Source organism: Ixodes scapularis, unplaced genomic scaffold, assembly GCF_016920785.2.
Source record: "Ixodes scapularis isolate PalLabHiFi unplaced genomic scaffold, ASM1692078v2 PGA_scaffold4__175_contigs__length_147842914, whole genome shotgun sequence".
NCBI classification, from domain to species: Eukaryota; Metazoa; Arthropoda; class Arachnida; order Ixodida; family Ixodidae; genus Ixodes; species Ixodes scapularis.
This window is the reverse complement of record NW_024609879.1, coordinates 102,598,395-102,612,712: the sequence shown is the minus strand read 5'-3', so window position 1 is coordinate 102,612,712 and position 14,318 is coordinate 102,598,395. Positions and strand designations below refer to the sequence as shown.

Below are 14,318 nucleotides of genomic sequence, written 5' to 3'. Positions count from 1 at the left end.
ATCTCTGCCCTACACAAATCGTGTGAGCACCAAATAGGGCAAAGTTTTGAAAAACAGATGTGCCGCCTACGAGAATCGGGATATCCAACTAGTCTAATGGTGCCAGTCTGTGAAAACATCTGCAAAAAATTGAAGCATAAAAGTCAGGAAAACGAAGACGCAGACAAAACTCGAAGGAAGATCGTGGTGCTACCGTACATCCATGGGATCACCCACAAATTGAAAAAGATTGCAGCAAGAAATGACGTACAAGTAGTATGCTCCGCGCCCAACAAAGCATACTATATGTGCAGTGAAGTGAACCGAAAAAGAAAGAAAAAATTCTGCAACACGGCCCACAGAACGCAATATCTCCCATGCTCAACAGGAGTGGTTTACCACATTCCCCTGTCTTGCGGGAAATGCTACATCGGCCAAACAGGCCGATGTATCAACGACAGAGCCCGTGAGCATGCAGCGTCTCTAAAGGGAACAGCGGCAGGACATCTGGCAGCTCATTGGAGGACATGCCAGTGTAGTGTAGCTTTGAACAGCACCACCATTCTTGGAAGAAACAACAATCCTCATGCACGCGAAATGCTCGAGGCGCTCGCCATCGAGGAGCACGCGGAGGACTGTGTCAGCACGCCATCAATCACCGTCCACAAAAAAGAAAGACAGTACCTAAAGAATGTCACGCCCCAAACAACAACAGCACGAGCTTGTGGCGGGTTAGTTCAAAAACAATAATTTGCGGGGAATACTGTGCAAATGATTTGTACATATTTTTTGTATAAGTGTAAATATCGGGAGTGATCTTTATTAGTGGAATAGGGTAATTTGTATAATAGGTTAATGTGCTCCACTTGGGACTCAAAAGGAAGGAGCAAAAGCGCAAAGAAGAAGTTTAAACTAAAAAATCGTTGGTAGTCAGCTGTGTGTCATATCCTGTCCTTTCTGTCTTTGTGTTCTAGATATTTCTAAAGTTCAAGCTGATATAACTACATTTTCAGCATGAATGTTTTCATATCTTAAACCTCTTACAGATGCCCAGGTATTTTTTACTTTTATGCAGTTAAAAGTAGTCCAAATGGTTGCTGGGATGACATAAATACGCCCAGTAAAGCACGTTATTGACATACTTTCGCCGTACATAACTTACATTTTTAATGCCTTCTTTGTCTGGTATACTTCACAGGGCTATGCAGGTAGGAAAAGTATTTGTTTTATATAGGAAAGCAAATAAAAACAATTTTAGAAATTATCGACCATCTCTATCCTCTTTTTATTTTCCAAATGCATAGAAAAGGTTTTAGTCTCGTCTAATACATTTCACAGATAAATGTGATTTACTGTCATCATCTCAATGCGGTTTAAGGAAACACCGTTCAACAGAGTTAGCTTTGTCAGTTCAGAAAGAGTATATACTACAAAATTGCGAGGAACGAAAACTGGTAGCTGGCGTGTCCGTCGATTTTACTAAAGCATTTTACTTGATCGAGCATGACATTTTATTTAGTAAACTTGATTACTATGGTATTCGATGTCCATTCCTCAGGTCAGAAATGTATAATCTCAGGGGCTTCACAGGGAAGCATACTAGGGCCCCTTCTTTATAACCTATCATATCCACGATATCGTGATTATCGATCCTATTGATATATTTGTAATATATGCTGACGACCACCAGCATATTTCTCTCCCCCTCGAACAGCGCTGAGCTTGTAGATGCTGTTAATTTACTTTATTAAGGTTAGGGACATGTACACAGGATGACGGACTAAGCATTACGGGGCCCTGCAAGGACTTTTTTACTGGTTTTTAATTCGCACCGAACCTGAGCGCACTGAATCTAGTAGCTTAATTAAACTTTGCTTTTCTCGAATTTTGCTTTATTTTAGAAGTTGTAGGCAAATTAAAATTACAAAAAAAAGCAGAAAATAACCTCCTTCATGACGTCCTTGGTTGTGTGAGTGGCCGTGAACTAGACGAGGGGTAGTGAGCTCAGCGAGCGCTCACGCCTGCCGCACTCCGGGTCGACGGCTCGAGAGGGCGCCACGAAAGCATGTTCTGGATAGGCTGTATGAAGCGGGCGGCCAGGGCGGCTCGTATTGCATTTGCTGCGCGATTCAACACTAATTCGGCATGACACTTCATTGACTACAAACGACTGCACACACGGGGTAAAGATCAGTTCAGAACGGGAGCTACTTCGCGCTGCCATACCGCCAAAAGGCCAAACCACAAGCCAGAGGTGCTCGTCGAAGGCCTTGGATATGCTCGGAACCGGTCGGATCCTCCAGTCCGTACGACCGTAGAGCCGCCGCGTACATCCGGGACCTTTCTACGCTCGCTGCTTGTTGGCACCTGATCCCACTACACCTTTCTAGTATGTGCCGCCTTTTCCACCGCTTGGTGGCGGGTATGTCGACGGGTCATTTCTTGTTTCCGTACTTTATGAACTGTATTTGTTTCTTTTCTGATTTAAAATAGTGAACAAAAACTACTTCTATAAATAATTGAAACGGTTCGCGCCACTTATTTTTTGTATTTCGACAAAAAAATAAGTTTTTAGCGGCTCTGACTAGTAGTAAGCCCAGGACCTAAGACGTCACATGTCGCGCGCTTTCGGCACCCCGGGTTGCCCCCATAGGTGAAGGATGTTTTTGCGTCGTCCGGTTAAAATATGACGCACTGATATTTAGTTACTCTCTCCTTGCCCGCTGGCTGGCCCGAACCCCGAGGGACGAGGAAACCGCAAAAAAGGTAAAAAGGTAGACGCTTTAATATGACTGCAGGGCCCCTTTAACATTGATAAAACAAAGGCACTTATCTTTCGTTCTAAAAATACACAAGTTCATACGACCACACAAATCGTATTTTATTTAAGTTCCCTAGGAATTGTAAATAATTTTAAAACGCTCAGTATAGTTTTTTTTTCTTTGTCATGAGAAAGTCATATTGACTACTTGATTTCAAAATTGTCACGTGCTGTCGGTTTGACGAACCGCAACATCTCAATAATTTCTATTGCTGCTAAATACTTATTTATAATGCATTTGTTACTTACGTTATTACAGCCTTGTCTGGGGTACAAAAAAAAGTGAAAGCCGTTTACAAATCCCTGTAACGCCGAATTGGAGCGCAGCTCTTGAGGAGGAGGAGGGAAGGGTACTGAGGGGAGGGTAGACCCCTTCTCCTCCTCCTCCCCTCATTCTTTAAATGCTCCGGGGGGGGGGGGGGGTCACGTGACCTCGGGGGGGGGGGTGTCACGTGACTTCGGGGAGGGGGGTCACGTGACCTCGGGGAGGCGTGACCTGGGGGTCACGTGACCTTGGGTGTCACAGGGGGGTCACCTCAAGGTCACGTGACCCCCAAGGTGACCCCCACGTGACCTCAGGGGGTCACGTGACCTTGGGGGTCCCGTGAGCTGGAGGGGTCACGTGGGGGTCACATTGGGGTCACGTGACCTTGACCTTGGGAGGGGTCACGTGACCTTGGGGAGGAGACCACGTGACCTCGGGGGTCACGTTACCTCAGAGGGGTCACGTGACAGAGGGGTCACGTGACCTTGGGGGTCACGTGACCTTCAAAGGGTCACGTGGGGTCGTCTTGGGGTCACGTGACCTTGAGATGACCTTGGGAGGATAGCGAATTCAATGGTACAAAATGCATGCTGCCGAATGTGCGCGCCCGCTAGCAAGACCATCACAACAACTGGTGTGTCGTCAGTGCAAGCAATGTAGACGCGTTTTCCCCTTCTTATTAAGACGGAAGCTTGAAATAGTAGGTAAGACATGTTTTCAAACGGGCCCCTAAGAGCTGCGCTCTAAAAAAAAATCTTGGTAAAATTTAAATTCTTCAGAAAAAAAAGTCGTGAGAGTTATGTACAATTCCCCTCATGGTTCTCAAACTGAGACTATGTTTAATAATTTGCTAATAATAAAAATGTATAACTTACATGAATATAGAGTATGCATCACTATCAAAAACATAAAAAGAAATCGAAATCGAATTCTAACCCAACTAGCTTCATTAAAACAAAATACTTTCATTTGCGTGACCCGCCACAATGAATATAGAATGTTTCTTAAATGTGGACCAAATATATACACCAAACGGTTAGGCATACTGGGTGTTCTTGTTTTAAGTTTATCGGATTTGTTTAAAAGAAAAGCCGCAAAAGCTATATTTATGCGGTTTGTGCAGGTGAGTTATGCAGCCAGGGATAAATTAAGCAAAATTTGTTAATTAACTTTTTAATTAGTAAATATATATATAGTAGTAATTAGGAACTTGCTGAGCGTCATTTAAAGCTACTAAATCAGTATTTTTTATAATGACTTTGAGCGCGTAAGAAGAGCTGTAGTGCGCTAAAGTTACCCCTCGTGCAGCAAGGTTACCAGCGCGATAAGGAACAAGTAACCTCCGGGGAGAAGCTCTTTTCCACAACGCGCAGACCTGCAAACTCCAACCCCTCAATTACCCGGACCTTTCGACCAGGTTCGGACAGGGCGGACGTCAGAATGACTCCACGCCTGACCTCACGTGGTCGTCTCGTCACGCCGCCTTGGACTGGACCCTATTAGACGACCCCATGAGCAGCGACCACCTGCCTATCTTTATCACGCTCATCAATGCACTGCGGCCCACCCTTTTTAAACGCACTTCCAAGGTTGTAAAATGGGATTGCTACCGGGAACTATTGACTGAGTGGGACGACCCCAATCCGTGGGACGACCCCAACGCAACCAAATCACCCGACTTAGTACTCGCACTGCTCAAGGTGGCAAAAGACCAGGCCACCACAACCACACAAACAGACTTTGACAAACCCCAGCCAGACCTCCACCTCCTCAATCTTTGGGAGTCTCATCTCACGGCACTAAGTCGGTACCGCAAGCATGGCAAGACTTTCCGTCTACGCGCCCGACTTGATACCGCTACCGCGGAAGCGAACAAATACTGCCAGATACTGTCACAAAATCAATGGTACGACCTTTGTAACCAGTTCAACGTCCGGATGCATCTTTCTACGGTCTGGAATTTCTCCAGAAGTTGGTAGGGGAAATCGAAATGTCGAACGGCGGCGCAGACAGTGGCGCTACGCCAGAACAAATCTGACACAGAGTTTGCACAGGAGACGGCTAACTTTATTTTCCCGCAATCCTCGTCCCCAGACACGACTTGCTACTCACCCGAAGTTTCCGTAGACGGAGCCCACACATTCGACGCTCCGTTCACGCTGGCAGAACTGCAGGACGCACTCGATCACTCTAACATGAGTAGCGCACCGGGTCCAGACGGAGTGACGCACGCTGAGCTTCGCAATTCGCCAACGGAGTACAAGCTCAAGATACTTGAATGGATGAACGAGGTGTAGGAAACCGGCCGGTTGCGAGGAAACTGGAAAACGTCGCCGGTCATCCCCACTCCAAAACCAGGCAAGCCAATCACGACGATCTGGAACCTCCGTCCTATCTCGCTGACCAGTAACATCTGCAAGTTGATGGGGCGGATGGCCCTTGCCCGGATACAATGGCACCTCTACATCACTGCCAGACCGGACTCCGATCAGGCCTCAGCACCCAGGACAACTTTCTGATTCTCCATCAGGACGTTCTGGCGGACCCCTCCCAATACAACCCAAAACCATTGTTGCCGTGGATGTGCAGAAAGCATTCGACACGGTGCCGTACTCATTGGTAATTGAGAGTGCCAAGTTAATGGGCATCCACAGCCGTGCTTTCAACTTTATCAGGAATTTTCTCAAAGGTCGAAGGTTTCAGATGAAGAACGGGAGCAGTGTCGGACACGAAACCATCAACCACGACGGAGTGCCGCAAGGGGTGGTGCTCTCCTCGACCATTTTGATATGGTTATAGCTCGCTTCTCACCGGGTCTCACCTCCATTCCGAATCTGCGTTTTGCCATCTATGCAGATGACGTAACTTCCTGGTCCACGACAGGCAGCGTCGGGGAGCAAGAACACACATTACAATGCGGCCTCGACGCTGTTCAGTTTTTTTTACAAGAAGTTGGTATGACCGCTTCTCCGGAGAAGACGGAGTACATCGTGGTACTTTCTGGCCCCCTACACCTCGCCGATGAAATGCGCTCCCTTTACAACTTGACACTAAACAACACCACTATCAGGCGAGAGCGATATGTGCGCATTCTCAGACTATTCATAGACGAGGACGGCAGAGTGGGGACATGGCTAAGTAGGGTCAAGATAGAAGGTACCCAAATCATTCACTTTATATGACGAGTTACCCACCGAAAGTGGGGCACAGGCGAAAAAAAAAACCAGACAGCTTGTCCGGGCCCTCTTCTCCTCAAAGGTGTTCTACGGCTACAACGAGCTACTTCTACCTAACACAACGCCAACGCGTCACCGTCGAGAACCTTAACAAGGAAGCGATGCGGCTTATCACAGGCCTTCCCAAGCACACTTGGCTATCGGATCTATACGCTCATGGAAACCTGAACAAGCTCGAGGATGTAGCTGAACAACTCATGTCTGTACAGCTCACTCGTTTGCTGGGTACCAAGGCAGGCCAGGCCATTCTCCAAAAGATCGGGTGCCCATCGTCCGCACCAAGACCTCTGTCGCTGCCACCACCACCCTGGAAAAGGCACGCCACCTTAACAGCGGACGCTTCCTTACCAGGACGCATGGACGCCAACCATCCAGAGCGACGAGACTATCATGCCAAGGCGCACGAGCGACAAATGGCCACCCTGGACCCACGACGACACGTCGTTTACTACACGGACGCTGCTAGCGCCCTCGTTCCTGCCCAGGGAGCACCCCCAACGTCGGCTGCGTGGGTTAACATAACCCACCCCGATGTGTGGTCCCAGCGGCCCCCCACAAAAGTGAGCCTGGGTACCCGCTTACTCGGGTATTCGGGGAAACGAATGGGCCAATAACGAGGTGCGTGCAGGACTGAGCAAACCTTGCGCGCCAATCGTACCCACCATCTACAGCGGGCCCCATTTCGATTCTTCGCAACCCGACGACAGTCAGCCGGACCTCACTGAAGGAGCCGCGCTCGCCAAGCTGAGGCGAAAGAAAATACTCTTCAACCTGAGAACTGCGGCCTCCTTTTTCAACAGGCATAAGAAAATGATACCCTTTATGCAGTGTTGGGAAGTAGTTGAAGTACATTGTACTTAAAGTACTACTTCAAGTGGGTTTAGGAAACTTGTACCTTACTTGAAATACATTCTCTGAATATGTACTTGTTCTTTACTTAAAGTGCAAGTACGAGCTACAGGGTATTTATAGTACTTTACTTTAAGTACATTGTACCCAGTGTACTTACTACAATACTTGAAGTACACTACGTCTAATTTGCTTTGTACTTTACTTGAAGTACCTTTTAGATGTACTTTATCTTGACTTCAAAGTACATTCCTCAAATTTGGTTTTGTTCAATTGGTATCAAGAAATGATGCTTTGTTAACTAGAAAAAAATGCTGGGGGGGGATATTGTACCCAAACCAGGAACGTGAGTAGGCGACGCATCGCTCCGTTTGTTCTGAGGGCGACTTTCACGTAGCTTTTTGAACTCTCACTACTTCTTGCTCGGTCAGAGCGGGCGAGGAGGTTTAAAATATTAGGCGAACAAAATTAATCGTAATGTAGCACCTCATACTGTGGTGCGGAAAAATCAAACTATCGAGTCGAAGAAAAATACAACAAAGGAGAACGTCAAAATGTTTTGAGACATTCTCTTTTGTCTTTTCCTTCGACTTGAAAGTTCCTTAATTTTTTCGCACCTCAATCCCAGGTGTCACATTATGATTAATAATCACCAGCTCGCTTGCACACTCCCTGTTTTCTTTTTTTTCTTTTTTTTGTTAATTATTATTAAGGAGAGGACACTTCTCTATGAGAGGATTGTTTGCGAAAGCTGCAGGGCTGACGTCATGCTATTTCCTTGTACATTTAAACCCCCTTGGGTGCAACACTCTAGTGCTGATAATAAGTACTCTGTGGCCACTTTATCAAACATTCGCCACTGTTTGAAAAAGGTCATGCAGTCCTGATTACCCCTGGGCAATGCATACCAGTTAAAAAAATCATTGCATTGGGGAATTAAAGGGCATCATGAACGATTCTGTTAAAATACTTGTACTTCCCTTCGAAATTACATTGTGTTTACAGTACTTTACTTCAAGTACATTGCACCCAGTATACTTACTACATTAATTCAAGTACATCATGTCTAATTTACTTTGTACTTTACTTGAAGTATCTTTTAGATGTACTTTACCCAACACTGCCTTTGTGCCAGCAGGCGCGAGCCGCAAGGCCCAGACTCTCGTCCGCCATACTGCCACTAACACCCTTATGCTGCCGGCCCTGTACAACCGCATATTTCAAGATGACCCACACCAGGGCTAATGTACAGCACGCAACACCCTTGTGACGAAGCAGCACGTTATCTGGGAGTTCCCCGAGCACGCTGCGGCTCGCTTCGATGCCTTGGCTGACATCCTGGTAGCAGACCAACCTAACATCTTTGAGGACTAAATGATCCCATAGGACAAGGCGCCGCCTACAGTGCGGCTCCTGTGGAATCAGCTCTGCAGCTTCTTCTACGCGGACGGCGGACCACCGGGGCTCTTGCCCCGATGGTCATCGGTGTCTGCGAACGATCGCGGTTTGGAGCGTTTGGCGACGTTTTGCAGCATCGCATTGTGAAACGGCCGTCGGCCGCTCTCAGTCGCGGCTGTGCGTGTGTGTGTGTGTGTGTTTTTTTTGCCGCTGCGTATGCCTTAAAGCAGCAGCAGCCATGCATGGCGTTAAAATAAAGACGTTTTTGCAACTCAACTCAAGGCGGCTGTGCGATATTTCCGTCTTTTATCATAGCCCCAGCCTCGTACCTTTAGCGCACTACGCTTCCCACGCGCTCAAAGTATTTCTAAAAGTTTTTGATTTAGTGGTCTTGGATAACGCTAAGCAAATTGCTAATTGGAACCATAAGTCACTTTTCACTAATTAGAAAGTTAACTATCAATTTTGACCTAATTAGCCGACTGATCGTTACTATTAGCCCGTATGGTATGTCTCCCTGGCCGTATAACTCACCTGCCCAAACCGCGTAAGCGTAGCCTTCTCGGCTTTTTCTAAACAAATCTGTTAAGCTTAAAAAAAAGAACACCCTGTATAAATCCCTAAGTTTCTCAACAGCTGTATAGAAAGAATTCTAAACCTTGAGTTACTTTCCGTTAAATAGTTGCGCTCTGTTTTTCTTATGGATGTTTGAACATTTAATGTTGATTTCATTTTTTTTTTGTTTTACAAATGTAATAATGTGTTGTAGTTTTTTGTGTGTATTGTGAACTGGCTGCACAGAGTGATTTGTACCACTGCTGATGGGGCCCAGGGCTCGTCAAGCCTCGGTTTGAAGCTTTCCCCTTCCGCTCCACCATTTCTTTAAAATGGAAACTAAACAACAATAATAATAAGAAGAATATTAGTATTATGATTAGTCATATATATATATATATATATATATATATATATATATATATATATATATTAATGAATAATATTTGCAGCAGCATTCTCCAAGCATTGTTTTCTGCTGATTGGTCATGAAAGACTGTTTTTCAACGGCATGTGTCTGTGCAAGGCGATATCATAACATTTTCGATATCACTGCGGAATTCGCCTTCAAAGGCATATATTTTTATATTACGTGTTTCAGTTCGGTTACCCTTCAAACACACCTTAAAATTGTAACCTTAAGTTTCTAGGTATGAGTTCATTTTAGGTATATTGACGACACAAATTTTTGGGGAGCAAATTTTATAAGTCTTTAGAAAAGGAATTAAAAATATTTGGATTTAAAAGGGGCAGCGACCTTTAGCCCCAAGGTCCTAGAATGCATGAAATGAAATATTTGAGGAGCGATCGTTTAAATTTGTTTAAAATACATTAAAAGTCACTTCAAGAAGTAAAGAACCTATTTCTTTTTCTTTTTTAATTTCCCTGCTAAGTTTAGTGGAGAAAGCGACCTGTAGCATAGGCCACGTGATATCAATTTTCCCGCAACATATCGTGGGGAAACATAATTGGTACATACGTCATGCGATGTCAATTTTCACACTAAATTTAGCGGGGAAACTGTCTTGTTATGGCACGTTATGTGATATTAATTTTCCAGTGAAACTTAGCGGAGATACTGAATTCGTGTTTAGCGGATGTGACGGTAAATCCTCTGAAAACTTTTTGCGTGGAGATTGAATATGGGTATAGCTCACGTGGCATACGTATATGGTCAAGTAACAATAACACCTGAGACTGTGGCGCGGAAAAATTAGGAAGCCAGGGACAAATTAACGTCTCGACTGAGACGTTTTTCTCCGCTGTCTTTTCCTTCGACTTGAAAGCTCCTGAATTTTTCCGCACCGCAGTCTCATGTTTTACATTACTGACTATATACAGTCGGTGACAAAAACACCAACTAGGTGCTCAGCCTCGAGGGCGAGCTTTCAGGTTTTGATAGCGCCTCGCCGCACGCGCAGCTGAAGCCGGGTCAAAAGGCAATGAGCGTGTGGTGTGCTGGAGGCATAGGCCGGGTTTTTAACCTGTCCCCAACTATAGAAGCTGTCCTTGATTTTGTTTAATTCTTGTAGAGACTGTGGGAGAGGAGATCAGAACGTGCAGGGACACCAGAGAGCCAAGCTCTACTGGAACAATTATTGGTTAACCTCAAACTTATCCGCCTTCGACGCTATTCACTGTTCGAACACGTTTGAGCGCGTTTGAAGAGTTAGCAGGGACGAAGGCTGCTAGCTTCGCGTCTACCGACTGATCGTTCCACCTAGAGCTCGACTCTCTGGCGTCTCCGCTCGATCTGACCTCCTCCTCTCTCCCAGTTTCTACCCGTATTCGTACATTTTCTTTCTAACAAAGGTAAACCGGCGATACGCAGCGCTGGAACTTCCCAAAGTGAAGTTCGTTCTCGTCGGTGTCGTCCTGGCCAAGGTACGTATGTGCGCCTCATACAACATAAAGTCTGTAGGCATGAAATGTACAGTGACTAGCGCTGTTTCTGTTTTATATAATTTATTGCAGGACGACACCTACGTAGTTACGACAACGCGCCCAGACAGTAGGAGTCCAGGCAGTAATGTCACGTACCTCGTCGCAGAAGATTCGATTTTGAGATTACAGTGGCTAATTCAAAAAGATCTGCTTGTAGTTGAAGCGGACGTGCTCGTTTACGTCACAGGGTAAGAATACAATTTCTCCCCGCATAATATTCTCGGTATTTTTATTCTAACAATATTATGACTGATGCAACTTTGTGTGAAAATATACATTTTAAAGTCGCAACGTCGATGATCAGTGATTTGCCTCAAAATTGGTTCAACACGTTAACATGTGCATCTGAACCACTAATCCAATTTGCAAATCCTTTTTTTTTTTTTTTTTGGCGAACTTATTGAAGTTTAAAGTTTGGTATGAGAGTCTGAGAGGCTCTACTGGCCACGCCGAAAACGTGATGTCAGGTGTTATATGGCGCAATAGGGGTACATTATGATGTAGCGAGGTTAATGTCATTACTCGCAAGACAATAAGGATACCACGCAGCTGGAACGCTCGCGGCAGCAATTGTAAGCCAAGGGGTCTGTATATTTTTAGGTGAAGAGAAAAAGGGAAGCCAGGAGAGGTGTGCTATAGGACGGTAGCCGCCGAACGAGAACTTGGGTCCTTGGCCCTTGTATATAAGTCGAAGTTTTGACCTTCGCCATTCGGCTGGAATCTGTCCTCCTCTCGTGATCTGGCTCTAAGTCCGCTGCAGGCGTCCTCTCATCTTCGGCCCGAGTAAAACTTTGGTTGGGGCTAGTTGGTACATATCGACTAGAAGGTTACAAGGCGCGAACTAAACAGGACGGGAAAAGACACACGCACGACACGGACAGGCGCCAACTGCCAACTGATTAAACGAAACACGAAAAATCGTTAAACTGTCGATCCCAATCACCTAAACACATGCAACCGATAAAGGTTCCTATCGCTCATTACACAGAGCCCTCAAAAACACAATTTTTTTTGTTTAGTAGATAAAGGGATGGCATGCTTACGCATTTGTCAGCCGCTTGGTGTATACAGAAAGCTTCGATTAATTCCCTTTCCATCTTCTCATTCCCTCTCTTAATAAACCTTGTGTGCTCTAACAAAGGTTCACACCCACATCGTTTGCAGTGCTCAGCAAGATGCCCACCCGAGTTATTGCGTACGGCTAGCTTGTGTTCCCGCGCTCTTTCATTTAAGCATGGGCCGGTCTGAGCGATGTAGGGGGTTTTCGTTGCGCCGACTCTTTACTAGTTGCTCTAATACCTCCCACAGCACATCTACGCTGGCCAGTCTCCTTCCCTCGCTCGCGTTCCGAGGTGTCTTTGGGCGGATCTGTTGCCCTAAAAAAGAGGCTATCATCCCCGTGATCTTAGTCAGTCGCTGCACTCCTTCATTGGAGTACAGCGTGCCCTCCTTTCTGAAGCACCTCGGGTTTATTACCGGCTCCATGTCCAGGAAACGCGCCCTGAACCTTATGCACATCGCCCGTATCCGTGCCTTGGCTGCGCCTGCTTGCAGTTCCTTGCCCCGGCTAGAGACGTCCGGTTCTAGCCGCCCTTACCGACACCGTTGCCTATCGAGAAATATCTGGTTCCAAAAGCACAGCAACAGCTGTGCTGTTGGAACCAGCCGGTATTTCAAGTTTTAAGCCGCTAGACGGCTTCGTCTGCGCCGCAATTCTTAAAGATGGCGGCGCTAAAAAACTGGGGTAAATAAAAAGTAAGCTGATAAGTGCTGTGGTAGATGTCGCTACCATTATGTTGTATCTGCGAAAGTGTAAAGAGGTAGACGAAGTTACTTGTTTGTTCCACCCGGACCAGGTGCGTGTGTGTGTTCGTTGCTCTCTGAACTTGACGGACGCCGGTCCCGTGTCAGAAGTAAAGTGGCTAAAGCGTTTTTTCTTTTTTTTTCTTTTTTTTGAGCGATTGCATTAGCCTCGAAGAAGACCGCTATGGCGGAAGGGGAAGGCGCCGCCGCCGGTCCGGGAGCGTATCCAGTTGGTCCGCTCAATCTACGAGCACCGCCCTAGTTGGACTTCAGCAACCCCAAAAAATGGAAGGGCATCAGGAGTTCAATAGCTACGTCTACGCGTCGGGACTGTACGCCAACAGCGATAAAGTGCGTGTTCGGACCCTACTATACTCCACGGGGCTGCAAGCGCGGGACGTCCTGACTTCGCTACACATGGGCGACTCAGACTTCGACAACTACGATCTGATTGCCGAGAAGTTCAAGGTGTACTTCGTTCACCCGGTCAATGTGCTGTACGAGAGCGCATACCTCCACAGACGGTTGCAACAAGCGGGTAAGCCTGCAGACTCCTTTTTTACGAAACTTAGCAACATGGCAAAAAAATGTAACTACCCGTCGCGAGAAGTGGAGGAGCGGATGATTCGCGACCGTTTTGTGGTGGGCTTGCGAGACACAAAGCTGTCCGACAGACTTTGCCTAAACACGAATTTTACGTTGGATGAGCTTGCGTTGGACGAAGCGCTCATTCAAGCTTACCAATACGAAGACGCGGAGAGGGAACGGAAGCTGCAGGACTCGTCGGCATCCACGGCCACGGCAGCTTCAACGGAAGCAAAAGCATTAAGCATTCATGCGGCGAAAGTTGTGAAGAACTACCTGCCAAGGCCGAAGCAAGCAAGCGGCTACGCAGCGAGTGCATCTTAATTCATGCGGGTTTTGCGGACGTTCTCCGCATCCGCGCTAACCGCGCGCAATGCAACAAGTGCCACAAGAAGGGCCATTTCGTAGCTGTCAGCCATTCTAAGAACAAGCTGGCTTCGCTGGAGCTGCTGTTGACAAGACCCGCCAATCAACCATTGGACGTGCTCGGAACGTTCGCCGCGGCATTTGAATAAAAAAACCAAGCGCCTCAGGTAGAAGCTCTACGTGGTGCGTTTGCAGGCCCTTGTTGGAATTTCCGGCAATTCAGGCGTTGGGCATGGTCAAGTTTGTGAATCACCCTCCGGAGTCTTCTACCGAAAGCTGTACTAGTGAGCTCGACGGGACTTTGTCGACCCAGTTCGTTCAGGGCCTCGGCGAACTTCGGGAGCAGTGCACAATTCGTCTCCAGCTGAACGCGGTACCGTATTCGCTGCACGTCCCGCGAAGGGTCCCTATCCCGCTACGCGATGTTGTGAAGTCTGAGCTAGACAAGATGGAGGCCCAAGACGTAATCCGAAGAGTAACCAAGCCGACACCGTGGTGCGCAGACATGGTAGTGGTG

General features: G+C 46.7%; 1 protein-coding gene across 1 annotated transcript in view; it reads left to right on the top strand.

Annotated features, from left to right (window-relative positions):
• LOC115328226 (venom metalloproteinase antarease-like TtrivMP_A) overlaps window positions 1-14,318 on the top strand; it is a 57,059-nt gene that overhangs the window by 14,242 nt on the left and 28,499 nt on the right. The window contains exons 7-8 of the mRNA XM_029989438.2: window positions 10,916-10,987; window positions 11,078-11,235. Of these exons, the coding sequence (XP_029845298.2) occupies window positions 10,916-10,987; window positions 11,078-11,235 (230 nt within the window). The remainder of the gene's footprint in view (window positions 1-10,915; window positions 10,988-11,077; window positions 11,236-14,318) is intronic.